At 43.2% G+C, this 27,353-nt stretch overlaps 1 protein-coding gene across 9 annotated transcripts in view; it reads right to left on the reverse strand.

The window, feature by feature from the left end:
* Rbfox1 (RNA binding fox-1 homolog 1) overlaps positions 1–27,353 on the reverse strand; it is a 929,373-nt gene that overhangs the window by 90,521 nt on the left and 811,499 nt on the right. For all 9 annotated transcript variants that reach the window (XM_048332274.1, XM_048332271.1, XM_048332270.1 and 6 more), the window contains 4 exons: positions 16,166–16,309; positions 7,508–7,561; positions 2,230–2,322; positions 123–183 (listed from right to left, as the gene is read on the reverse strand). In XM_048332274.1, the coding sequence (XP_048188231.1) occupies positions 123–183; positions 2,230–2,322; positions 7,508–7,561; positions 16,166–16,309 (352 nt within the window). The remainder of the gene's footprint in view (positions 1–122; positions 184–2,229; positions 2,323–7,507; positions 7,562–16,165; positions 16,310–27,353) is intronic.

Genomic DNA, 27,353 nt, shown 5'->3' on the forward strand with positions numbered 1-27,353 from the left:
AAACCTCCCCTGCCTTTGTCCCTGAAAAACACACTTGCCTTTGTTGTGAGATCCCTTGGTTAAGTGACTCAAGAGGTTGAGGGATGAAGGGGGTTGCTTGCATGCGGCCTTTCTCTACTTACCATTTGTGTAGGGGTTGACGGTCTTTTTATTTGTCATTACCCGTGCAGTGGCGTTATTTACCTATGTACACAGAAAAGTTAAGTGAGCGTGCGGTCCAAGGCCAGCCTGACATTCTATTAGTCGCATGCATTATGACTGTGGTTACTTATTAAAAAACAAAAACAGAAACCAAAAAAAAAAAAAACTGAGAAGTAAAAAAACAGAAAGAAAGAAATGCATTTCTTTAATTTTATTTTTTTTAAAAAGGTAGTAGGTGCATAACAAAAATCATACATTATTTTTTTAGAATTACATTTAGCTTCATAACCATTTCGACTAACAGATCATTTCAGTAAAGCAATGTCACCTCATTTGAACAGTTTAATCAAGAGACAGTTACAAAAAAGGAAAAAAACAAAAAGAAATTAAAAAAAAAAAAAACAACAAAAAGAGACTGCGGAGACTGAAAAGCATGCTTCTCTTCCGTGGTGACACAGAAAGGATACATCGGGTTTTTGTTGTTGTTTTATTTTTACAAACAAACAAACATAAATGAAGTTCATATGGAAGGACATGCAGAGGAGAGAGAGAAGAGACGAGCTACGTCGAAAGAAGAGACAAAGGAGTTTAAGCCGTGTGCAACACTTGGGGGGGTGGGGGGAAGCGACATCAAAGCATTCAACACTTGGAACAAAAGCTCTGCACATAGGCAAGAAGGAAAGGCATCATTCAAGCTCTGTGTCACAGCTAAGGAGAGGACAGAGGAGAGGGTGCGTCGTGGTCACACGAGATGGAGCTTAACGATCTGAGTAGGATATTATAACAAGTCATCACTCTAACCAGTCAGAACCTCCCAGGCTAGCTTACAACCAACACTCAAAATTACAAGGTGGACCAATATCCAAAAAAAAAAAAAAAAAAATTAAGTAAATAAATTGATAAAAAAAATAGAACACCAAGAAAATACAACAAGTCAAAAAAATTCACGTGGTAGATAATAGATATAGAGAGAGATATAAATGTATATATAGAGAGAGATATCAGCGCTAAGTACGTGAAGCGGCAGATGGGGCTCCACTTACCATTCTGCACCACGGCCAGCATGGTTTGTGTACATTTACCAGGGTTACTGAGAGTTTGGTGAGGGGCCTAGCGTTACTGTCCAAGGGAGGGGGGTGGGGGAAATGAAAAGGCAAAATATGCAACAGCTTACTTCAAAGACTAAAGCAATTTGTAAACTGGTATATATCATATTTTTTTCAAAGTTCCCTCTTTTAAATAATGATGACCCTGTGGCTTTGTTGAGGGAGTTCTCAGTGGTACAAATAGCAGATCTGGAATTTCAGACCCTGTATTTATAGGTTTTGTTCAATGAACAAGACTTGGGAGAGGCAAATTGGAAATCCTGTACTGGGATTCTTGGCATAACCAAAAATAAATAAATTAAAAAGCATGCAAAATTTTCAATTTGGTTTCTTTGTTTTTTAAATGATTATTTTTAAGGAAAGGTTTTATGGCAAAGCCTCTCACTTTCCCCCCCCTCACTTATTTATTTACTTATTTTTATTATTTTGAACAAATCTTTTCCAATGTTCTGGCTTTCACCCTTTGGGTGAAATGATTCATTTGTAGACCACTGCAGATCTCTCTCCAACCCTGACATAAGAACGGAAAACAAAAAATAAAAGACTACCTCACTCGCGTTTTTGACTTGCTTTGCTCATTCCTGGCTTTCTCTCTTTGGAATGAAACGTTCCTGCACCCGTCATTTATCAAACATGGAAAATAAAATTTAAAAGGAAAACCAAAAAAATAAAAACTACTGTAGACTTGATTCACCTTTTCATGTTACTTTTGTTATTCACCTTTCAGAAGTTAAAAAAAAAATCAACCACAAAAAAAAGAGCAAACATAAAGTCAAATTAAAAAATAATAGAGTAAGGCCAGTTTTCCTTTTTATATATATAAAAATATATATATAACGTATATATTATATATATATATAAACAATGAGAAGGGAGGGGGAAATCACATACAAGACAGCAGTGATGCATCTACAGGAAACAAATGAGCATGGAGCAGACATTGATCAAAAAAGATGAAAGGGAAAATATTTTGAACATGCACCTCGATTTTACGGCCCTCTACCACGGTGCCGTGTAATTTCTCCCTCGCCCTGTCGGCATCGGCACTATTCTCGAAAGTTACGAACCCAAATCCCTGCATGCAGGAGTAAGAAGGAAACAACATGCACATTATTATTTCAATCAACAACCACGTGGTAACATTCTCTTGCTTTAATTTCTATGTCTTGTCCTGGCTTCAGTTCTGTAACATGCAAATTAGAGAAATTATAATCATACATAGTGCAATAATTAAACGACTAATGTCAACAGGATTGGTTGGTTTGGGTGTTTGGGATTTTTTTTTCCTTCTGTCACCAGTTAGCTAATAACCTCTAAAGAATTCAACCAAGGATACTCAAAATACCTCCTTCTAAATGTCACTACCAAAACAAAAATATAAATCTACCCAAAAGAAAATGAGATCAAAATAAATATACACTATATTCACAGAGGAAACAAAAGAACAAGAAAAAGAAAGGGGAAAAAAAAGGGAACCACTTTCTTGGCATGCAAATTAAGAGAGAAAATGAAATAAAAAACGTGTGCACAAAATTCAACCATGAATGCCAAAATCCTCTAACATTGCCTACAGAGTCATGCTTGTGTGGTTTTTAAGAACATCTCTTCTTCATGCAATCTTAGGTTTATTCAAATTTGTCCATTTTACAGCCTTTACTTCTCAAAAACAAAAGTTACAAGCCTAAAAAAAAGGAAAGACCTTTTTTTCTGTAATAAACCTTAAACTCTTTGTGCTAATAAACAAAAAAGAAATCACATGAAATGAAGAGAAATAAATGTTCATTGATTTAGAATGCAAACAATTCAAGTAGCAGTGGTATTAATACTTTTCCCACCTCCCAAATACTATACATGCTTCAAGAATTCAGTGAGTTTCCTTAATCAACAATGAGACATAGAAACATGTTGCAATGTTTTTAAGGCACGAGGCTGGTATTCATTTGTCATAATCTGTAGGTAGGGAGACACAAATCTTCAGGGCTAGAAGGTGACTTAGTAGTACTCTGAGCATTTCCTGCTTTGCTAACCGATAATAAATAATACCCTTGACTTCACCACAGGTACATTTTGCTTTTAATATTTCAGCCTCAAAAAAACCAACCCCACTACATTTGACAGAGTCATAATCCATCTTTGGTCTTCACTGACATGTTCCTAAGAAGAGTGCAGAAAATATAACACATTATTTTTCAAAGCCCCTCAATGGCACTTGGACATCTTGTTCAGAAACATACCCACCAACCTTTTGAACAACTGCACTGGAGATCTTCTGGACTCCTTTTCATTTCTGATACAAATTGGGTAAACTTTGTTTGGGAGTTACGTTAAAACTCTTACTTGCACTGGGCCAACCTTACATGAAAGTACACAAACGTATGCCTAAAGGTATTATGCTATCCCATTTTTGCAAATAAAATCTGCAGTTATTTACAATTGCGTAGCAGTCAAAAATGGCAGCTAGTGGCTGGGAATATGGCCTAGTGGCAAGAGTGCCTGCCTCCTATACATGAAGCCCTGGGTTCAATTCCCCAGCACCACATGTACAGAAAACAGCCAGAAGTGGCACTGTGGCTCAAGTGGCAGAGTGCTAGCCTTGAGCAAAAAGAAGCCAGGGACAGTGCTCAGGCCCTGAGTCCAAGGCCCAGGACTGGCAAAAGAAACAAAAATAAAACAAAACAAAAAAAATAAAAAGCGGCAGCTAGCATTGCCCCTCCCCCTACCATGTCATGATGTGGAGAGAGGTACAGTGTGCCAGCGAATGACAACTTTCTGATTGTTCTGTGGAGAACACAAGGCAAAGATGTGTTCAAATGCAGATCCATGATTATGTGTGAAGATGCCTATACAGAAAGAAAATTAAGTTTCTTTCCTTTGGAGGACTGGACTGAATTAGCCTGTACCATCACTCCCAAGGGGATCTGTGATTAGCATTATCCAACTAATGGAATGAATCGATTAACCGAATTATCCAACAAATACGAGCTTGCACTGTATACAAAAGAAGAACCTTGCTTAGTATTGCCTCAGTCTCCTCTCTACATCAGTGGGTCCCAAACTTAGTCATACGTCAGAAGGACCCGGAAGCATATTATATTAAAATTTTAGATGCCTGAGTCCTGGTCCATTTCTACTGGATATGCATTTTTAAAAATGAAACCCCCCTAAATTGTTTCGTCTGTAAAATTGGGGTGTGGTTCAAGTGGTAGAGCACCTGTCTAGCATACATGAATTCCTGACTTCAAACCCTAGTACAACCAAAAATAAATAAAAGTCAGATAGATAAACCTGTCTGTGTGGGCCAGAAACTCAAACTTTCACCACCTCTAGTTTCTAAGGAATCTTTATAATAAAATGAATTTTATGTTGCTGGCTTTGACAGAGCAATCGATAGGGTACGGAGAGCTTAGGGCTCCATCATCTGGAGCTTCTGTGTAGGGGTACAGCAAACATCACATGTAGGTACCCTATTTTGTGTCCTTGTTGTTGCTGGTGGTGGTGGTTGTGGGGCATGAACTCAGGGCTAGGGCAATGATCCAGACTAGGTATAAGTGTATATGTATATGTGTGTGCCTCTTTACTGAATCAGACTGAATTCTCTATTTCTCAGGCATATTAAACCTGGCGTTCCCCCCCAGATAAAGCATTTTGGAGGTAAATAACAACAACAACAACAAAACATTCTGAATCTTGTGAAAGGAAAAAGAAAATGACTTTTTAGGATCCTCCTCCATTGCATCTAACCATGATTATCAACAAGTGGCACCTGTCTTGGAGATGTGGTTTTCCTGAGTGCTTTGTTGCCTCTTCTCCATGGAAGACCTGGGATTTACATTCCCAGAATAGGCACAGGCACAGGCACGGGCACGGGCATGGGCACGGGCCACCTCACTAGATTTTGAGTAACATGGCCAGAGAGAATGAATAATCAGGAGGGGAGAATCCTGGCTCTGTAGGGCCTACTCATTTCCTGGCTTGGTTCTGGGCGGGGCGGTGGGGGGGACTGGGGGAGGTAGGAAAGAGAGAGAGAGAGGAGAGAGATGAAAGAGGAGAGATGAGAGAGGAGAGATGGAGGGGGCGGGGGGAAGAGCCAGGAAGATGAGGAAGGAGAAAGAGAGACAGGCTATTTTGGATGTGTCCTAACCCCCGAAAAGAAATAAAACAAAACCCAGAAAAAGCAGCCTCATAAACTCAAAGTTGTGGATGTAACAAACTCCAATTTTTTTTCTTGAAGTCCAGAGAGACAAGCTGATCATGAGAATGATGGAAGAAGTCTTAAAAATAGCATTGCCATTGTACTTTCAAAAGAGCTGCGGATATCCTTCTAATGTTCCCAAGTAGCTCTCAAAAGGAGTTAAACAGCTTCCTTCAAGTTGGCAAAAAAAAAAAAAATCTATAAAATGAAAAATATATGCACTTAAAGCAAAATGAACAATAACAAGAAAAAAAAAAAAGAAATCCCTTGCTATGTAGCAGTGGGGTAGAGCAGGTTAGGGTTAGGACAGACTGGGAAAGCATTCTGGGACTTCAAGTTCAATGTCACCCCAGGCACCTCAGGTCTGAACGAGAAGGTTGGGACTGTGGGACACTGCTGTGTGGATGGTTTTCTAAGTCTAGACACAGTCCCTGCAATGATTTTCCTACAAGACACAGAAAGAGACGTCATGGATGGTTAGGGCCCCACCCCCCAACTCAGAGGCCAAATCACTTGTGGGAGGATGTCAGCAAACGATCTGAATTTGTGGAAGAATGACAAAGTCCCTGAATAAGCAAAACCACAGAGGACAAATGATTGATTGGTCAACTGGTTGATTTTTTTTTTAAGTCCTCAGTGGATTCCAATGTCAATTTTTCTGTGGTGGGATGGATACGGGAATTTTCTTACTCCGATTTGATCAATGGCATCCTGTTATGGTTAACCCTGGGTAGGTACCTCAGAAGGAGAAAAGACAATGGTGACTTGTGGTGCATTAAATAAAACCAGTCAAACTTATCAAACCTCCTGGATCCTGGCTGGCCCTAAATTCTTCCAGGAAGGAAAAGATTAGGGGACCCAAAGTAGGATCTCTCTATATCAGATAGCAATTGCTCTCAGTATCCACTCTGATATAGTCGGTGGATGGAAGGAGAAATAAACATTGCCAGGGATTCTATTCTCCCCCTTACCACCCCCCCCCAGTATTATTCCTTTTTGTTCCTAGCATCAGCTGCTATGCCCAATACACAGCTTTCCTCTGTGGAAAAAAAGCAGTGGGTGCTGCTTTGTGGGTGCTGGAAAGAGAGGCTTTAACAATCAGGGCAGAGGTGGCAACGAAACAGCAGCGGGAATAAGGATCTTTTACCTGCAGATGGAAGGGTTTGGCATCTGTGCAAAAGAGGAGAGTAGTCACTCTGTCGTGTTAAGGGCAGGTCCTGAAAGGGATGTTACAATGCAGATTCCTGGGCCCAAGTTCACTGTGTCTAATTCAGTAGCTCTGGGCTGGAGCCGGATAATGTGTAACTTTAAGAACTTCCGGGTGCTGCTGAGGCTGTTAGTTTGGGACAGGCCCCCCCACCCCCCAACCACTGATGGACAACATGCTCAGAAAGACTATGTCTTTTTTTCCCCCTTCTTCTTCTTTTTCCAACATATTATCTCTAAGTTTCTGGATCTTGCTCACATAGCCCCCAACTTTCACTAACTCTGTTAAACTCTAGAAAAATCTCTGTCTATCTTTCTAACTGATGTCCTAGCACAAATAAACTCATTGGCCACAGCGCATTGCAAAACCAAGGATCAGTGAACGCACTAACAAAATGCGATTCAAAAGGTTGGTGAATATGAGCTTTTTCCTCCCCTGCCACCCAGAGAAAGAACTGCACTTGAGTAATACAGAATAATCCACATATTTACCTGCTTGTGAGACTAGCAACTCACTTTTTAAATATAAAGAACATAATTATCACTGAAAAACAAAAAAAAATGTAGCAACATTATTTTTTTTTTAAAGCATGGTTGATTTTCCCACTGGAAAATAGAGATCCGCATACAACCGTATGATAGCCACTTTCAATCACCCCTTTACACGCGTTCTCCATGGAGCCCAAAGCATCTCCTGCCATTTTGGAAACAAAGAGGAGAACTCTAAAAGAAGTCTCCCAGGAGGAAGGGGGGGCACTCCTTCACAGTCACCCCATTAAAGCAGTGCAGTTGTTTCCCCTTGTTTACAACGAAACACATTTATGACAAGCAAAGCCATTCTGAGGTGGATTAAGTTGCTTACCTTTGAGCCTCGCTCATTAAAAATAATTTCAACATCTAAGATTTTACCAAATTGCTGCAAAGAAATAGAAATATTTTGTGAGCAAAGAAGGTCAGGGGAAAAAACAGCAAATAAGACATAACGATGAATTCTGCTATTCCTCCCCAAGCAGGCCAGCTTCTCCCCGCCCCACTTGCTTAATATCAAGACTATACATTTCATATTGTTCTTATGGGTTAAATAATTTTCTTGAATCAAGAGAACATATAAACAGCCATAAGGGTTATGTTCTGGTTATGATGTTTCCTACCAGGATGAGTTATTCTGACCCACTCTGTGTACTGTCCCACAAAATATTAGACAGCAGGTTAATCCCATGTTCGTGTGTGTGTGTGTGTGTGTGTGTGTGTGTGTGTGTGTGTGTGTGCACTTTCCCAGACACTGAGCAGCAGAGGTGAACAATGGCACATTGCTACTTATATAATGATTCACTTAGACCAGCCCACTAACCCCTGGGAGAAACACCTTTGATGAGGTAAGATTGGGTTATAAAACATCCAATAAGAATGTGATGTTGGGAGTCTGGGCTCCTAACTCACAGATCACATACACAAGTAAAATTCCAATGTAAGATCAGCCTCTACTACCTAGGTAGCCATTTTCATCTAGACCCTACAGAGCTCTGACCAGCTTAGGCTAACATATGATCTCCCAAGGTAAACTTCCATATAATTAGATAATCAAACACATTGTAAACCATTAACAAAAGTCGACTCTATAAAAGGTCTGTAAGACACAAACTTTTAGGCTTCAAATACATTGGTCAGCCAAATGGAAGGGAACTGCCCAACTATACTTATATTATGGACTTTCCAGAATGAGTACACTCCATACATGGCATCTTAGGACATATTTGTATTAAAGATTTCTCGTTTGTCTGGAATTCAGACTTGATGTGGGTGTTTCTATGTGCACGTGAGAAGGAGAGAAGAAGTGAAGCTGAAGAAAGGGAGGAGGTGGAGGAAGATGCGTACTGCTAGCTTGTGCAATGGAGTAAGGGGTGCCGGGAACTCTCCCAGTGATGAGTGGATGGATACCTGTATCCATGGATGCTGTCCCTACAATGAGTATCTCTTTGGTGAAGAGAATAGTCTTTCTTAGGACATTTTCAGTGCCAAATTTGGGAGGGCTGAGAAGAAAAAAACCATTAAATGTAGATGAAGAAAACTTCCCAAATGTGGGACATGAAGGATTAGCTCTGCAAAGGTGAACTTGACTTCGTAGTAAAGAATCTTTCAGCTCCCTGAGCATCTCCTAAACAGTAATTCCTATACAACTGCCTGTGACGATGCAGTTAACACAGATGCTAAGGTCTTTATTTCAGGCATAACAGCCTGGGAACACATGTATTTATGAATAGGGAGATGCCTGAAAAAGATTTCTTCCAAAGACACAAAACAAATGCCACCCATGGAACACTCGCGATGCAGTCAACACACACACTAAAAAACACTTCCTGGGGGGAAAAAATAAGATCTGGCCAAGAGAAAAGCGATCAAAAAGTAATCTTAGCATGTGTCATTCCCTAAATGAAAGAGGGACAGCAGATGCCCTGTACCATCTTCCACGCTTGCTTCTTTGGCAGCTGCCTTTGGGTGGCTGATTCTCTGAGCCAGTAAAACGAGCTGGAAGAAAAATGCTGATGTAAACCCTATGGCAGAGCGAGTTGCGTGCTATATTTATAGTATCAACAGTTTAATTGGGAAGTTTGGCGCTAATGATATAAACACAGCTGGCACATTTTCAATTCGCATAGACATTTTCAATTCGCATAGACATGACTCCTTCTTCGCAGACATCACCAGCATTTGTTGGATCAACGGTAGTGTTCCTGACGTGTGTCTCCCTCGCTGTATCCAGAGCAAAAATCTAGAAGCTGGTTGGCACGTGTTTGAGCAAATAAGTGACCAAGGCGGTTCTAGAAATTGTCAGATCAAATAATCTTTGTCTGGAAAGCTGTTTAACAGACACAAACCTCAAACATCCAAGTAAATGTTAGCTCAAAGGACATACACAGAGCCTAAGAAAAGGCAGCTGGTTCTAGCTTTTTATAGGCTTGGCATCAGTGTAGAAATGGGAGGCAGGGGGCCAAATCCCCCAATGACTTCCCTGCTCCTTCACTGTTCCACCATGGTGGATGCAACTTTGCTTTACCAGAGAAAGCTCAAGGAAGCCTGTGATCATTTTAGAGTGCTGGGAATTGAACTCAGTGCTGCCACGCTAGGCAAAAGCATTCTAGACTCTAGCCCTTCCATCTTTCGTCTTTAGTTGATCCATTAGAAATGATCATCAAAGCATCTTTTTTGCATGTGACCCAACTTTTTTTGAGGTGAGGAAGAGAAAACTTAAAGATTATTTTCTTACCAGAGGGACCAAAGTCTTGAGCTCTGGCTTGGCTTTTTTTTAATTTTTTTTTTTTTTTTTGCTTATGACTGGTGCTCTACTGATTAAACCACATATCCAGTCTGGCATTTTGCAGGTTAATTCAAGTGCTTCCTGGGATTTTCTATTTGGGCTGCCCTTCAACTGTGCTCCTGAGATCTCAGCCTCTACAGTAGCTACGGTTACATGTGTAAGGCCCTAGAACCCAGCAGAGGGTCTGTGTTATGGTCACAAAAGCAAGCCTAGGGCATCAAGAAAGGTGTTTTGCAAACTGGAGACTTGGGTGCACTGAATGGCATCCCTGAGAACAATTCTACAGGTCTATTTCAGAGCTGCAGGCATCAGAACTCAGTTCTCTCTCCTCAGACCCAAGAACACCCACCCACAGGTGGGATGCGACACAGGCCAGGTTACGTTAAGTGTTTGAATTCAGAATTGAGAGCACTGTGATCCATTGGATGGAAATCCTCACCCCTCTCTCATGGGATTAGGAACTATGAGAGGGAGGAGAGAGGGTGAAAAAAAGAGTGAGCCAGGATGAATGAGGTCACAGTCCCATATGTGCATATATACAAATAGAACAAGGCAGTCTGTTGACATTGCTTTAGAAGTGGGTCAGGGAGAAGATGGGTCTGAGCATCCATTGTGAGCATGTACAGAACTATCACAACGAAAGGCCCCTTCTACAACTAATGAATGTCTAATCCATACACAAAAAAGTTCATTAGCTCACAGCTGGTCCCTAGCTGAGCTGATAACAGATCTCAAGAGCAACATAGCCAGGCCTGGGATCAACAGACCTTTCCTGTAAAAGCCTTCGGAATCAATGCTTTTAGTAGTATAATGGATCCATTAGCTCACATCCTCACTGGTATTTTATCAAAAGGCTCTGGCTTCAGCTTTGTATATTATAGCTACTTAACTTCTTACCCCAAGGGATGTTCCATTATAAAAGCAAGAAAGCAAGCAAACAACAACAAAATCTACAGTGAACTACATATAAGACTTAATGTCAAATATTGAGACAAGTACATCAGAAAGAAAGAGGATGAACGTGAAGGGAATGATGGAAGAAAAGTCACTAAGGATTCCAATCTCAATGAAGAGTTGCCAAGGCCACATGAAGACAAAGCACAACACAAAGGCTGATGTGTGACACACACCCCACCAACCTATCTCCTCAAAAAGCAGAGATAAGGGGATCATGGTCCAACGCCAGCTAGGCAAAATACAAGCGCTGATCTGAAAAACAAAATTTAAAGTAAAAAACAAAATAAAACTGGGCACACAAGTGAGAGAGCAATGGAGTAGCGGGTGTGAAGCCCTGATTCCAATCCTCATTATCCCTAAGATTACAGACAGCCAGATAATGGATGAATGGATAAAGGGATGGATGAAGGGATGCATGGATTGATGATAAATAGATCAATGGACAGATGATAATGAGAGGTAGATGACAAGTAAATAGATAATATAGATAAGACAGCCAAACAATGTATCAATGGTTTCTGAACTTGATAGGAATACTTCAAACTTGTAGGAAACTTGAAAAAGAAGTCAGTTTGGGTGCCTTGATTTTTTTTTTTTTACTGTGATGGTATTTATTTATTTATCTGTTTATTTTAATCAGGCTGGGGCTTGAATTCTGGGCTTGGGCGCTATCCTTGAGCTCTTCAGCTCAAGGCTAGCACTCTACCACTTGAGCCACAGCACCACTTACAGCTTTTTTTTTCTTATTTATTAATTGAACACAATTTTTTTTGACAGGGTGTTGTGCAAAAAGGGTACAGTTACATAGGAGGGCAGTGTGTACATTTCTTGTGATATCTTATGCCCTGTTTTTCTTTCCCTTCTCTAGGTCAGGTAGACATATATACAATATACAATGTATCAAGAACATATACAGTAGCCACGTGGCCAAGCCCAAGAAAATTCGCCTAGGGCTTTAAATGTAATGTCGATATTAGACAATAGTTCGACAGTAGTCTTATATGAATATACATACATAGCTTTTGAGCTATTGTATTCCACTGAGAGGTCAATTTTTGACCTTTATATGTTGAGTAGTTGTTTGGTTTTAGTTACATACTGTTGGGTCGCTGCCCCAATCCTGTGGGAAATACTATTTGACAAGCAGTTTTTGGTTTCACAGACCTGGTCTCTACTGTCTCTCCGTCTCCCTTTCTTAACAGTCATATATCAGGGAGATCATGCCCCTTTGTTTTCTGTGTTCTAGGCTTGTCTCGCTCAACATTATTTGTTCAAGTTCTGACCATTTCCCTGCAAATAACAATATTTCACCATTCCTAATCGCTATATAGTATTCCATTGTGTATAGGTACCATATTTTTTGGATCCATTCATCTGTGCAGGGGCTTCTGGGTTGTTTCCATATTTTGGCTATTGTGAATTGTGCCGCGATAAACATGGAAGTACAAATGTCTTTTTGATATCTTGGGACTTGCTGTTGAGGATAGATGCCTAGGAGTGGTATGGCTGGGTCATAGGGTAGGTCTACATTGAGCTTTTTGAGAAACCTCCATACTGTTCTCCAAAGTGGTTGTACTAATTTGCACTCCCACCAACAATGGAGAAGGGTTCCTCTTTCCCCGCACCCCCTCCAGCATTTGTTGTTGCCTGAGTTCAGAGTATGGGCCATTCTAACTGGGGTGAGGTGGTATCTCAGGGTTGTTTTCATTTGCATTTCCTTTACTACCAGGGATGTTGAACATTTCCTCATATGTTTCTTTGCCATTTTTATTTCTTGTGAAGTCTCTCTTTAGCTCCTTTGCCCATTTCCTAATTGGTTTATTGGGCTTGGAGGGGCTTAGTTTTTTGAGTTCTCTGTAGATGACAGATATTAGGCCTTTGTCTGTTGCTGTGCTGGTAAAGATCCTTTCCCATATGGTTGGCTGTCTTTCTGTTTTGGTGGCTATGTCCTTAGCTGTGCAGAAACTTTTTAATTTGTAGTAGTCCCATTTGTCGAGTCTCTCCCCTATTTGTTGTGCCCCTGGGACTATATTCAGGAAGTTCCTTCCTGTGCCTATAAGTTCTAGCATCTTTCCTACTCTGACCTTCAGTAGTTTCAAGGATTCAGGTCTGATATTGAGGTCCTTGATCCATTTTGAGTTGATCTTGGTGCATGGTGATAGGCTTGGGTCTACTTTGAGTTTTCTGCATATGGCTGCCCAGTTCTCCCAGCACCAGTTGATTTCATTTTTGACTTGCAAATCCACACACTTGTATTTAACAAAGAAGAAGAATGGGGAAAAAGAAACATACAGAGATCTTTGTAGGTGTTTTTATTATCCTCTCTGTAATTATCTTCCATGTAAACCATGCCAAAAGATAAGGACAAAGACAGAAGACGAATGCTGAGGGAAGATAGCTCATGGCCAAAGGATTTGAGACAGAGGCCAAAAAGGATGAAGATAATATTCTGAGCAATAAATACAAGGATGTGAAAAATGAGAGGAAGTGGAATTCCCCAGACTGCAGGGTGGAAGGCCAATCAGAATTCTGCGGAGACCTTACAATGGAACTCATGCTGTTAAATGTGTCCTAGACCCAGAAGGGTTTCATGAGCAATATTTGTCTAGGAAGAACAGATTCTTAGGGTATAAATTGTAGTTTTTCTTCTTTATCAGAATGCTGGTTGTAGACAAGGGAGACCTTGGAGTTATTGCAAATGGTTTATGAAACCATATGCACCTGGCAATATTTATAGATTAATCCTACTGCCATACAAAATCTTACATACTTTTTCTTTTCCTTCCTTCCTTCCTTCCTTCCTTCCTTCCTTCCTTTCTTTTCTTTTTCTTCTTTTTTTTTTTTACAGGGCCTGAGCACTGTCCCAGACTTCTTTTTGCTCAAGGCTAGCACTCTACCTCTTGAGCCACAGCGCCACTTCTGGCTGTTTTCTATATATGTGGTGCTTGGGAATTGAACCCAGGGCTTCATGTACATGAGGCAAGCACTCTTGCCAGTAGGCTATATTCCCAGCCCCCCAAAGTCTTACATACTTTTTATGTGGCAGCTCTGAGGGCTTAAACTCAGGGTTTGGGTGCTGTCTCTGAGCTTTATTTGCTTGAGGCTAGCTCTCTACTGCTTGAGCAGTAGGCATGGCTCTACTTCTGCAATACGTGTGTGGTTCATTAGCGATAAGAATCTCATGAACTTTCCTGACCAGGCTGGCTACAAACCATGATCCTCAGATCTTAGCCTCCTGAGTAGCTAGGATGTCAGGCATGAAGCCTTTTGAATGGTCACAGATGCTGTTTGTGATGAACAGAAGAGATTTCAGTGTTCAGAAATGTACACTGTAGCTCCTTAATTGACAGATACTAAGAGAATCTATCCGATTGTCACATCAACATCTTATCAGCTGCTTGAGAATCTTCACTTAAAAACAAAAGGGTTCTCTAAGGAGATTTTTATCCATGTTTGATAATGTATGGTAGGACACTTAGGGCTCTCTCTCCTCTGTCTCTCTCACTCTGTCTTCCTATTTCTCTCTCTCTCTGTGTCTCTCTCTGTGTGTATGTTATCTGCTGTACCTACCCTTAAAAGAAAAGAGAAGTTATTAATGTAAGCTGGGACCCTTCTCTGTGATCTCCAGCAGTGAATATTGTGAATAACTTTCCTGACTTAGCACAGTAGCCTCAGGTGAATTTCAAAATAAGGAAGACCACTAGACAGGGAAAGGCACCCTTCAGGGTAGAAACTGGGGTTGACTGCATGCACAGTATCACTGAAAGAGAGCCAGTATGGTTATTAAGAGGATCAAGTTCAAAGTCAACATACAGTGACACTTGATGAGAAGAGATAGACTGAATAGCAAGACATCGTCCTGACCTGACATGGCGAGGAGAATATAATTCCTTGGCTGGCCATCATTCAAACCCAGTCTCAGTGCTTTGCACACACTTAACCTTGACTCTCACTCTGAATGCTCTGCACTTTTCAAAGTCATCTTTGACCTGAAAGTGCCCGGGGGTATCTCTGTTCTGCAAGAGTTAGAGGGCTCAACTCAAGGTTATTACCAAATGAGTGAGATAAAAGTGCAGAGGCTGACCTTTTCTGCAGAAATGTCAGCGTTCAAGCCTGGGTATCTTCAATATTAGGAGGCTTGCTCCGCGTTTATGTCAGATGCATACTTGATAAGCATCGTGTGTGTTAAAGAAATAAAAGGTGTCAGCTAACCCCCAAGTCCCAGAGCCCAGGAGAAGTAGATGGCTCTGTTTTCACTGGAGAGCTGTACCAGGCAGGAGGCATGCAACGAAGCATTCCTTCAGTCACATCTGCCTCTCAGAAGTGTGTCTCCAAACAGCCCACCTGAAGTCAAATATGAAGGATGCTCTGCCTTTCACTGGATCGGCAAATACTTGCTAAGATGGCCTGGATAAAGAGACTCACAGACTAACAGATGGAAGATATCAGAGTCCTGTTATAGCTTTGGACTTGGTGTGGAGTGGAGGCCAAAAAGGAAGAACATTCCTCCTTTCCTGGGGATGAGAATGCAGACATCTTTTGGAAGAACAAAAATCAGGGTCATACCAAGCTATGAGGAAACAACACGGTCCCTTATTTTCCCTGGGTGAGTGTTGGCACCTGGGCTGCTGTGTGCAACCTGAGCAGGCCTGGGCCAGGTTGCTCCTCTGTAGGAACATTAACATCGTGGCAGCAAATGTGTCATGCAAAGCCTCAGAACCCTTGGCACTGATTCCAGAGTGGGGGAGAGGGGTAAAAATGTGCATGGCAAGAAAGCTCTCTGACCTAGACATCTATAGTGCTTTCGTTGCAGTTCTTAGTGGCCCTTTGAGTTTTTCCATTATGCTGCTTCCTGCAGGAGTCTCTCACTACAGCTGTCATGCACAGTGCCTGGGAAAGAGGCTGGAGTGGAGAAATGGGGTGGGAGTAGAACAACTCCCAGTGTGCATTTCAGCAGTGACCTGGAGTTCTCGCCCACTGGTGTTGGCATCATTTGGATTTGGCAGTGGGTTGTCTATGAGTTTGTTTGCCACTTGCCATCCAAACGAACTTCCTAGAAGAAGTCCACCTGGGAGCATAGAAAGACAGGAGGATATGCAAAAAATGTTATCTTATTACCAGATGACCGTAAGGAAACCCTGCCAACAAAATATCCACAGACTGGACAGGAACATTTCACCTTTCGTGACGTGGATCCCGAGGACTCCCATGTGAGGAGAGACCCTGAGGAGGGGAGGCTGTACTTACACCAAACATTTGCCGGAGGTCAGGATCCCGGAACCGGAAGGGGATGTTGGAGACATGAAGCCTCTTGGGCTGAGACTTGTTTTCTGTGTTTTCAGAAGGTTGTGTCTGGGGCTGGCCGTCTGTGGGTACTGCATCATCTGTCTGCTAAAGGAACAAGAAGAAAGCAGAAGAGGCTCTTAGTCAACCCCAATGCTTCACAACAAGCCAGATGCTCTTTGCTGCCTCTAGAAAGGGAAAATGCCCGGGGAAAGGGAGAAAGGGAAGGAATTCACCAGCCACAATATTTTTCCCCCACCTCTGCAGAGTAAGTGTACATCCTGGGTCTGAGACAGCATGGTCAACAAAGGAGGCAGAAAGTGCCCGGAAGACACAGTAAAAATTCCACAAGAATGAAGAGAGGAAAGGTGTGGGGGAGAATGCAGTTGCAATATTCAATGTACATGCTGTGAAACTAGGGAAATAGAGGGGATGGTTGAGAGAGATGTGGGTAGGGTAGAGTGATGGAAGGGGAGACTATGATCAAGACGCATTGCATATATAAGATGACATTTTGAAGTGGAACCCCTCTGGACAACTACTTAAAAGATAATAAAAAATATAATTTACAACCCCATCATCAAAAAATGTGGAGTTGAAAGTCAGCAATGATAAGAATTGTGAAGAAAAATAAAGCTAGGGAAGAGGACTAGGAAGTGCTGGGCAGTAAAAACTTCATCTAAGAGGTAGTAATGACGGGGCACTGTTGGCTCCTATCTGCAATCTTAGCTACTCGGGAAGCTGAGGTCTCAGGATATGGATTGGAAGTCAGCCCTGACAGGCAAATCAGAGAAATTCTCATCCACAATTAACAAGCAAAAAGCTGACACGGAGGTGTGGCTCAAGTGGTAGCATACTTGCCTTGACCGATAAAGCAAAGTGAGGATGTTAGGACCCGAGTTCAAGCCTTTGTACACATGTACACACACACACATTATTAAAGCTAAAATAGTAAAGTCAACACTGTTCAGATTCTTCAGATAACCATACATCATTACTGAAGCTGTGCAAATAAACATTAACAAAAGCTGAAAAAGTAAAAACAATAATAGTCTGGAAAGGCCCTTTGGCCTTCTGTGGTCCAAGGAGTCGGCTGATTGGCTTAATTTTTGGAAGGTTTTTAAACTTGGTTTCCTAATTGTACAAATCTGTCCTGTCCACCACTGTTGACTGCATTTGGCAGTTTAAATTTAAACGGATTAAAATTTAATTATGTGTAAAATTTGCTTATGTGCATTAACTTGCATTTCAAATGTTCAGTAGCCACACAGAGCTGGTGCTTCAGTATTCAAGTGGGTGGGATCTAGGATATTCCAGTATCAGAAAACCTCCGCCGGGCCACGTTTGTACAGAGGATTGGTCGTTATGATCAGCATCTCTCCTGACACCATCCTGCCCTCCCCCACACAGAAAGGAAGCCTGGTCACTGTAGTTACACTGAATCCAATCTCTAGCTCTCTCTCTCTCTATTTATATAGGCAGCAATGATGAGGGGGACAGTCACTATGCCATCAGGCCCTCCACAGATGCCGCCATTTTGCAAATACTTCTTTTTTCCCCAGGCATTTTCTCGCAATTCATCCTCCCTGCCTCTAGGTGACAGTAGACGTGCCAACTTCATCAGATTCCTGTTGCTTTGAAACAAAGATGGCATCTATGCCATGGCCTATCAAATTTATGAATAACAACAACAACAAATCATCCTCACTTACTTCAAGCAATTTAGAAGCACATAACTGAGACCGAACTATCAACGCAGGCAGCCAGGTGTAAAATAATACAACCTTAGAGGAGACAATCTTACAGAGTAAAATGTAAAAGGAACACCCAAATTACACGGCACAATTAGCAATTTTCCCATCACTCCTTGAATGCACTGGAAGATTTTTTTGACCTAAACACACCCAGAATTGCATTTTGAGGTTGAGATCCCTGCTCCCCCTCACCACCCCCCAATGGTTCACACACCATTCTTGCAATATCAGAAACACAGAATCCCGAACTTCCTCAGCTTTCAAGAACAATATTGCTGCAACACCCATCCTGCTGTGCTTTTGCTGACAGTGAGGAGTGAGCGAACAAGATGGTGCCTCTTTCCTTAACTAGAAGGTTCCCACTTTCCAGGTGAGTGGAAGAGAAAGAGGTAGCAAACGATGGTTGTGATGCAGGTGGTTTTTGTGACCCCTGTAAGACAATGAATCACAAAGGGACAAGCAGCCTCAGGTTGGAGGTGCAAAGCTCAAGCTGGATTCTCCGAGCCACACCAGTTCTGGGGGTTAGGTTTAGGTTTGAGGTGGGAGAGAGTCTGGGAAGGAATGGAGAAGGCTGGTGTGTGCCAAGAGGGCAACACATGCATGAAGAGGTTGAGATGCAAGATGGTGGTCAGGATCCAGGGGAGTCTGTGTGCATAGTCAGAGGGGAAATCAGTAAATATGGGAAGGAGAATAGACTGCAGAAATGCGGGTGTTGAGGAGGGGAGGGCCGTGGATGCAAAGCCAGAGTATGGCCTTCCTAGAAGCTGGGAGGAGCCACAAATTGCAGCTAGCATGGAACATAATGTTATGTGCCTGCTAAGTGACTGGCTGATGCGCTATATGAAAAAGTGAATGAACGAAGGAGTGGATGAATAAGGTGATGATTGAATGAGTACACAGCAATTCTGCAACCTTCGGTGACACTGGAACAGCACTGTAATCCTGAGATCAAACCAGAACAGAGACTGTGTTTTCCTTCGCTGTGAGAATAGGTTATCACGACCATAACATACCTTGTATCTTGACAGGATGTCACTTCTCATTGCCTTTGGTACCTGACCAGGACACTGTAATTTGCATAAGCAATAGCTAAGACCCAGAGCTTCCTGCTCATTTTTCTATCCTGTGAAAAGTTGCTGCTTGAATGCAAAAAATTCAAACGAGTTCTTCCTGATTCCAAGAAAGGGACTTAGATTTGGATTTGTGTACAACTGTGGAATGTTTCAGTTTAATAAACCTAATTAGGAATTACAGAGATTATGATTAAACATATTAAGTGATTAATAGCATTATGCCGCTCATGTGAAAATTAAAATTAATCATCTCCAGTAACACAGGACTTTGGAGAAATCTTTGTGTTGTTTCTTCTGATAAAAACACACAATGCTCAATTAATCATTTTGTATTAGGTACATTCATATACAAACGCCCATAAACTGTTATGTTGGCATACCTGTGTTAAACATATTTTTAAAAAAAATTAGCAAAAATATGTAAAAACACATAACAATCTCAAACAGTTTCAGAATTCTGAGTCTTCATATGGAAAGACAAGAGGGGGAATGGCAGCCTAAACAGATTAAGAAAGGATAGAAAAAATGGATCTTTCAAACTGAGCGTGCCTGGGCATTACACTGTTTGAAGAACCAGGATGACTCAATCACATAAGTCCTGCATGTGAACTCACCTCCACAAACTGCTCATGTCAGGCATGTCTGTTAACCTGTTTGAGCCTCAGGTTCCTTATCTGTAAAAGAATCATGATGGTAGCAACTCCAGAGCCTTGGGATTAAGATAAGTTGTAGTAATGAAGAATATACTGCCCAATGGCCACCCTAGAGCCTTGAACTGACAAATAGGGTCATTATTTATTCTTACAAATGTCATCTCTCTTTTTTTTTTTTTTTAAACCATTTCCCTGGGAGCTTTCAGAGAAAGTCATATTCCAAATGGACTTGTGTTTGTAAGGCCTTGACTTCAGGCTGGATCTAGAATGTTCTGTATAGGCTTGGTTGCCAGCCTTGTTTGCTTTGAGTTGTGGTAGAACTTTGAAGAGGCAGGGTTGAACGGTGGGAAGTGAGATCCTCGGAAATCTTCCCCGGAAGGGTCTCCCAGGCCTTCCTTTCTCTCTCTGCTTCCTAGCCACTGTAAGGCAAACAGATCTCATCGTCTCTGAGTGACAGTGCCAAGCAACCTCAGCCTGAAATCTTTGGAGTCAGAAAAGCCTTCCCTCTTTAAAACTCAAGGCTCCTAGGTTTTGTGTTACACTGGCAGGAAGCTAGCAGTCTCTTGTTGGTTTCCTGACAGATTACCATAAATTCGGTGGCTTAAAACAAAACAAAAACAAAAAAACAGAACTTTCTCCACTCACAGTTATGGAGGCAAATGACAACAACAAAACATAAGTTGCCAAGCCAGTGTCAGGAAACTACAGAAAATTCCTTCACTGTCTCTAGTCACTTCTGAAGGCTCCGGATTTCCTTTGCCTTGGCCCTCCTAAATTCAGAATCATCTTCATTTGTCATATACTTAACTACATCTTCAGGGAAACTTTATCACCAAAAAGGTCATGTTCACTAATGGTCCCTATGGGTTAGAATACGGATATGGTTTGGGGAAGCCCACACCCAACCCTCTACAATCAAAACACCAGAAGCTCATATGGTGCTAGTGGCTGTTACCAAGGAGTGGCTGGCTTCAAGGCTCTCAAACAAATTGGCTTCAGGAACACAACTTCTCAAAATAAGTAAGTGTCCCACCCTCAGCAGGCCTAAAATCCACAGAGCTTTGGCCACAGAACTCCTGTACTAAGAGCCTAGGAACGGAGAGGAGATTGAGCCTTCTTGCCCTTGTCAGTCCAGCCTGGTCATTTGTCTTTCGACATTTGGCCATCAGCCCAGAGGTGCTGATAGATCTTAGCTAGGCTAGAAAGCCCTTTGCCAGCTTCCAGAAAGAAAGGCCTTGAACACTCTGCATCTGTCTTTGCAAATTCACAATGGGATCTGCAACTGTGATTGTTTTGAGGCAGCATTAATAACTATTTGCTTTTGCCCTCCATTTCTCAGGCCCTTGGATGTGCACGGCTCTGGGGATGCAGCCTTCCCATTGGGCCGGAAAGCCTGCAGGACCCCACAGGAACGGAAGCTCCATTAACCCCAAGGGGCGCCTTTTCCAGGCAGTACTGGACAGAGATTCTCAATAAGCTCATTAAGACCACAATGGCAGCTTCTATGCTGGCCTACTGTGATGGCCTTATTAGGAGGCGGGGTGTTTGCTGCAGAATTTTTCTTAATAAACAAACTCCCCAGGGGTAACAGGCACAGGTTATAAATGCTAAGAAAAACACCACTGGCGCTTTAATCTCTTGAAGATCGCTTAGCGCTTTCACAAAGACCTTAATAAAGATCTGCAAGGCTCCCTTTGCTATAATCGTCCTAATTCAATGAATAGCTCTGAGCAACCCACAGCTAATCCCAGTAAAATTGGATTTTCATATCGACCAATCCAGAGATTGGATTTTCATATTGACCAATCCGGAGGCGGCTATTTGAGAGAATACACATAGCCATCTAGAAGTACGCATCTCTCTGATTCTGCTCCCCTCCCACGCCCCACCCACTGTTGCTTCTGTGAGACAGTGAGATAGGAGACATGGTATCTACCTGCGTTCGGTAGATTTGGAGCCCACCTGCCCCAGCCCCATGGTGGAAGGAGGACCAGGTCAGTGGTGTATGCCTAGATACCTCTGAGCTAAGACACAGTACCATCACTTCCTGGTCCAGCTACTTCAATCCTTCTGAACCTCAGCCTTCCTAGCTAGAAGACAACATAAGGGGCTTCCATTATAGGGCTGTCCATGGTCCTGTAGTCTAGAGCCAATCTTTGCTGGGGATGAGAGACTGAAACATGGTGACTATGAACCTGGGGAGTACATCACAAAGTTGTCAACCAAACCAGAAGCCAGAGAGAAATTACAAGATTCTCAAAACACCAAGTTAGGGGAATTCAGCCCAACTCAACAAAACAAAACGAAACAACGGGTGCACTCATTTGAAACTTATTTATCAGTACTATCATTTCCACATGTCACCAGTGTAAAATGTATTTTATGCTTTCTCTTCTCATGCTAAGTCTCTGATAGCTTGTGTCTCCTGGACACATATGGCTCACAAGCTCAATGTGGACACTGGCTTTTTATTGGGAAACCCTTCATCTGTATTTAGACTTTGAAAATACTCAGTTCCAAATGCACTTCAAAAAGCTCTTGATAACTGAGGCCCAATCACGGAATCATCACTGCTTACATCTAAGGAAAAGTTAGAGGGAATGAAACGTTCAGTCTCTATTCACAAGTACCACCCACATTTTAAGTACTTAGTCAGCCACAGGTATTCTTTCTTCCCTCCCTCCCTCCTTCCCTCCTTCCCTCCTTCCTTCCCTCCCTCCCTCCCTTCCTCCCTCCCTCCTCTTCCTTCTTTCCGTTTTTGGTGTGCCTGTCCTGGGGCTTGAACTCAGTGTCTGGACACTGTTCCGGAGATTTTGTGCTCAAGGCTAACACTCTACCACTTTGAGCCATAGTGCCATTTCCAGGCTTTTATTTTTTATTTTATTTTTTTAGTAGTACATTGGAGAGAAGAGTCTCACAAAGCTTACTGCCCCGGCTGGCTTCAACCTGTGATCCTCAGAGATCAGCCTCCTGAGTAGCTAGGAATTCAGGGGGAGCCACTGGTGGACGGCCAGTTGTGACTTCTGTTGCTATTATTATTATCACTGTAATCCTGTGCTGGTGTCTCTCTTTGCCCTATGTTGGTGTATTTCTTTTCCTTTCCTTTTTAAGTAATACACAGTAGTCATCTCATTGTGATTTTTCCATATATTCATAAGATACACTCGGATAAAATTTGCTCCATTTGTCTTCCTTGCTCCTCACTTGTCACGTTAGTTCTGTACCTGTGTGCACATGGAAGGTTTCGAGGGGAACTGTGGAGCCCTTAGCCCAAGGGGAAAGGCATGCATGTCTAAATGTTACAGGCAACTTCAGGAGATCTCTGGAGGATGATGGCAAGACAGCGTGGGTGTGGCTCAGGGTGACTGTGAAAGGTTATTTGGTATCGCCCTAGGCTGAGTTAAGGCAAAATGACCAGTGGCTGTCAGTGCTAATGATCAACGCCATGCTGAGATGACAGCTGATCAGCAAGGTGTGGGCCTGGATCAAGGGTTAGAGATGGAGGATTTGCAAGATAACCATACAGGAGCTGGGTCTCTGGAAACCTGAGGCTCAGAGAGGTTGTGTAGGCTGTCCAAACTTACCCAGCTAGGAAGAGGGCAAGTCAAACTTGAGGGATCTCTGACATTGTATCTTGGACTCTATTGTGCCACCGTGGCTGCCCAAGGCCAAGGTGAAGATGCGCTGGGAAGACTTAAGAACAGAGCTAGAGAGAAGCTACAGAGCACATGCCAGGAAATAAAGACACTGCACTGCTACAGGCGGGGCTCTAGGTCTGGACCAGAGTCAAAGGGACAGGGAGAGTGGGCTCAGAGCCCACAGACAAACCATTGGATACCAGATGGGAGCTGCCAACACCTCCCGTGAACTTTGCCAGCCCTGGGTTCAGCCTAATTTATTGTAATAAGTGTGAGTTGACTTCTCTGTCCTTATAGAACAGAAACATCGTGAGGTGGGGGAAGTAGACAGCATTCCATGCAAAACTTTCCATGATGCTGACTACATACAGAATACAGATGCTGACAGAGCAGGAGATGAAATCACGCATGCGATGTTGACTACAAACCCTGCATTTGCCACCATGGCAATCCAGGCAAAGGCATTTTTAAGTCTGCCACCTAGAATATAGTGAAGAGCTCAGTGAATCGTTCTAGGATTGTTCTAGAAGACCTCTTCAGATCCGCTTCTTCTTTCCTCACAAGCTCCCCTCCCACCCACCCGGGGTTCTACTTTTCCAATATGGAGTCCTAGCCTTCAACAGAACACAACTCATTCATCCTGATTTTCTCCCCTGCCAGCCCGGGGAAGATGCAAAGATGTGCTATCTTTCCTCTCCTACCTGCTTTTCTCCCCTCAACATACAACAACAGCACCATTCACGGAGATAAATAAAAAGTACTTCTGAATACACAGTGGCTTCTAGCCTCCTTCACTTATCAAGCTATTTCTCAGAGAGAGAGAGAGAGGGAGAGAGCGAGCGAGAGAGAGAACTTGAGAGTGTCTTCGAGGCACGATTTGATTAAGTTGACAATATTATGTGAGCAATGGTTGAATACCCACTGTGATGCACTTTGGACCAAATTGATTGATGTAACAAACACTTGCTCCATCTCTTCTCACAGGCTGAATAGTGGTCGTGATTTAGCCAGTCATGTCCGGCACTGAGTGAATTCACAGACTCCACAGGCTCTCCCCTCTCCCTTTGCCCTCCTTTCTCCCTCCTTCTCTCCCTTCCCCCCTCTCTCTCTGGCTCTTTCTTGCTGCCTCCCTCTCTCTTTCTCTCTCTCCCCCCTTCCTCCTGCAGATGGGAGTAAGGACACACCCCAGGGCTAGCATAATTCAGTACATTGTACTATATACTCAGAAAATAATACCACAACACTCTGCAATATACCTATTTGATTTGATTTGCAAACTTGATAAAGAAATAAGCAATCGAGAGAAGATCAGGGGAAAAGTGCGCGCGCGCGCGTGTGTGTGTTCTAAGCAAAACTGTAACTATATGGAATGTGCACACAGAACCCAAGTCAGGATTGGGATGATGTGAAAGTGGGAGGGTGGGCAGAGAGGAAACCATGCATACCAAATCAACTCCCTACATTGCCTTAAGACAATAGCACACATTTCCCATTTCAAAACGAAGAAGCAATTGTGTGTCAAGTTATTTTCCATTAGAAAAAATATATAATGGGTAAAGCCCAGGGAATATAAATCAAAACCCCACATGTTGAGATTTTTTCTTTCTTTCTCCCAAATCCAACTTCAAAACCAGGGGCTATATGGAGGCAGCCCGCCTCCTGCTTCTTCATTTTATCTCTCCCTAGGCAAACAAATAAGTTAATCACACACACAGCTTTGGATACAGTTAATGCTGCATTCCTAGCTTGGCCAGAGCTGACATGGCAGTCCAGGTGACACAGATTGAAGAAATTAACACATCATATCTCCCTCAGCAAAAATCAATGTGATGTTCTCCCCACATGAAGAAAGCCTTCAGAATGTAGAGCTGGAGGAACCACCAGGGCCCAGTCCACATTTCTTTGCTATTTCCCCTTCTTTGAAGATGTAGAGCAAGCAGGGAAGTAGGTAGGTATTAGGTATGCCAGTAAGAGTCATGAGCGGTGAAGGAAGTATGAACTGGACTATGAAGGACGGTTGGTACAACACACATTGATGTCTCACAAATTAGGAGCTGGAAATACAAGACCAAGATGCTTGTGGTTCCTGCTGAGGGCTTATTTTTTTGTCAATTGTGGGGCTTGAACTCAGAGACTGGGCACTGTCCCTGAGCTTTTGCACTCAAACACTTTGAGCCACAGTGCTACTTCCAGTTTTCTGGTGGTTCACTGGAGATAAGAGTCTCATGTGAGGACGCGAGGAGTTTGCTCCCGTCTGCTACCGGGCTGGCTTTGAACCATGATCCTCAGATCTCAGCCTCCTGAGTAGCTTGGATTACAGGCAGGAGCCACTGGCACCCACCATGAGGGCTCTTTTCCTGGCTTGTGGATGGACGCCTTCTTGGGCCACATGGCACAGGGAAGGAAGGGAGCAACAAATGCCTTTGGGAGAAGTCAGGGCGGGGTCATGATAGCAGAGGCTCTGAACCCTGGAGAATAAGGGAGAACATTTGTCCCAAAGAGAGACAGGGTGGGGAGGGGGGGGTTCAGATAAAAAACAAAACAAAAACATGAACTGAGTTCCTGCTGTATGCTGGGGACCCCTGCAGCTTGGTGTCTGCTTGCTGGAGAACAGGGTGGCATAGAAAACGCTCTTTCTCTGCTGCTCCCTGTTCTCAAGGTTTGGCTTTTATCTTCTGGTCCTTAGGCCTCATTTCTTCCATCTACAAAATAGGACCATTACATGCACCCACATACCAGATCCATCGGTACCCACAGTGCAGGCACTATTCCCAGCCCAGGAACCCCATTTCCCCCTGCCTTCTCCTAACTAGCCAAAGGCATACCAAGCAGGCCCCAGAATCCTGACACTGCTTCCTGCTCTCCTGTCCATGTGGGCTCATCCCAAAGCAAACAGGAGTCTGCTGGTTCTGCAGATCTGAGAGCTGCTGAAAGGGGCAGAGCCACATCCTCTCCATGGTGAAGAGGCTCTCGGGCAGTTTTCTCCACCCCCAACATGTCCTGGTTTCTCCTTTTCCTTCCTTCCTTCCTTCCTTCCTTCCTTCCTTCCTTCCTTCCTTCCTTCCTTCCTTCCTTCCTTCCTTCCTTCCTTCCTTCCTTCCTTCCTTTCCTCCCTCCCTCCCTCCCTCCCTTCCTCCCTCCCTCCCTTCCTCACTCTGTCCCTCCCTTCCTTCCTTCCTTTCTCCTCTCCCTCCCTCCCTGATTTCTCCTTTCCCTCCCTCCTACCTCCCTTTGTCTTCCCTCCTCCTCCCCCTTCTTCTTCTGTTTGTATACTATGGCTAGCTCAGGGCTGGGGTTCAGAAGTCTCCATTTTGCCAACTTTCCCCAGAGGAGAAGGTTCTCCACCCTGGGTGCTCACCTTGGGCAAAGCCAAGTTGCTGCTAAGAGGAAAAACCCCAAGACCTGAGCTGGAAGCTGAATCTCCTGTGCATGCTGGGGAGCCCCTGGGTGCCCTCGATTTGGGGGGAACACATATTCTCCCTCAACTGGAAGCATCCTCCTTCAGGAAAACACTTCTGCCTTTAAGATGGTAGACAATGCTGGAGATGGTTCCAGGGACTGCAATCACTCAGGACTTCTCCATAGACCTTTGGTGCGCCCCGGCCCTGTACATCTCCACTATGGAAAAGTAAAGCTACACCATGTCCATGTCGGAATATCCCCGCTACGCTGACTCCGTGGCAGACGGGATGTCCCGATGAGGCGGCCCACGGCCGGCTCTGAGGATCCCACGCTCTCCATCTTCTGTATTGAACTGGAGAGTACAAGGTAGCTCTACTCAGGCATTCTGCGCAACATTGGGGTGTCTTTGCCAACGTGTGTGTGTGTGTGTGTGTGTGTGTGTGTGTGTGTGTGTGTGTGTGTCCTGAACTGTTCCACACTTGGCCACAAGGAAGCATGATCACCATCTCCTCCATTACCGAGAGTAACCACTCTTCACAGTAGGGTAAAATATAAAGCTCGGGATCACTGCACATGCCATTTTACAAAAGGAAAACTTCTGAAGAAGAGTTCGTGGTGGCATTCATTTAGCA

Source organism: Perognathus longimembris, chromosome 23 (genome assembly GCF_023159225.1).
Source record: "Perognathus longimembris pacificus isolate PPM17 chromosome 23, ASM2315922v1, whole genome shotgun sequence".
NCBI classification, from domain to species: Eukaryota; Metazoa; Chordata; class Mammalia; order Rodentia; family Heteromyidae; genus Perognathus; species Perognathus longimembris.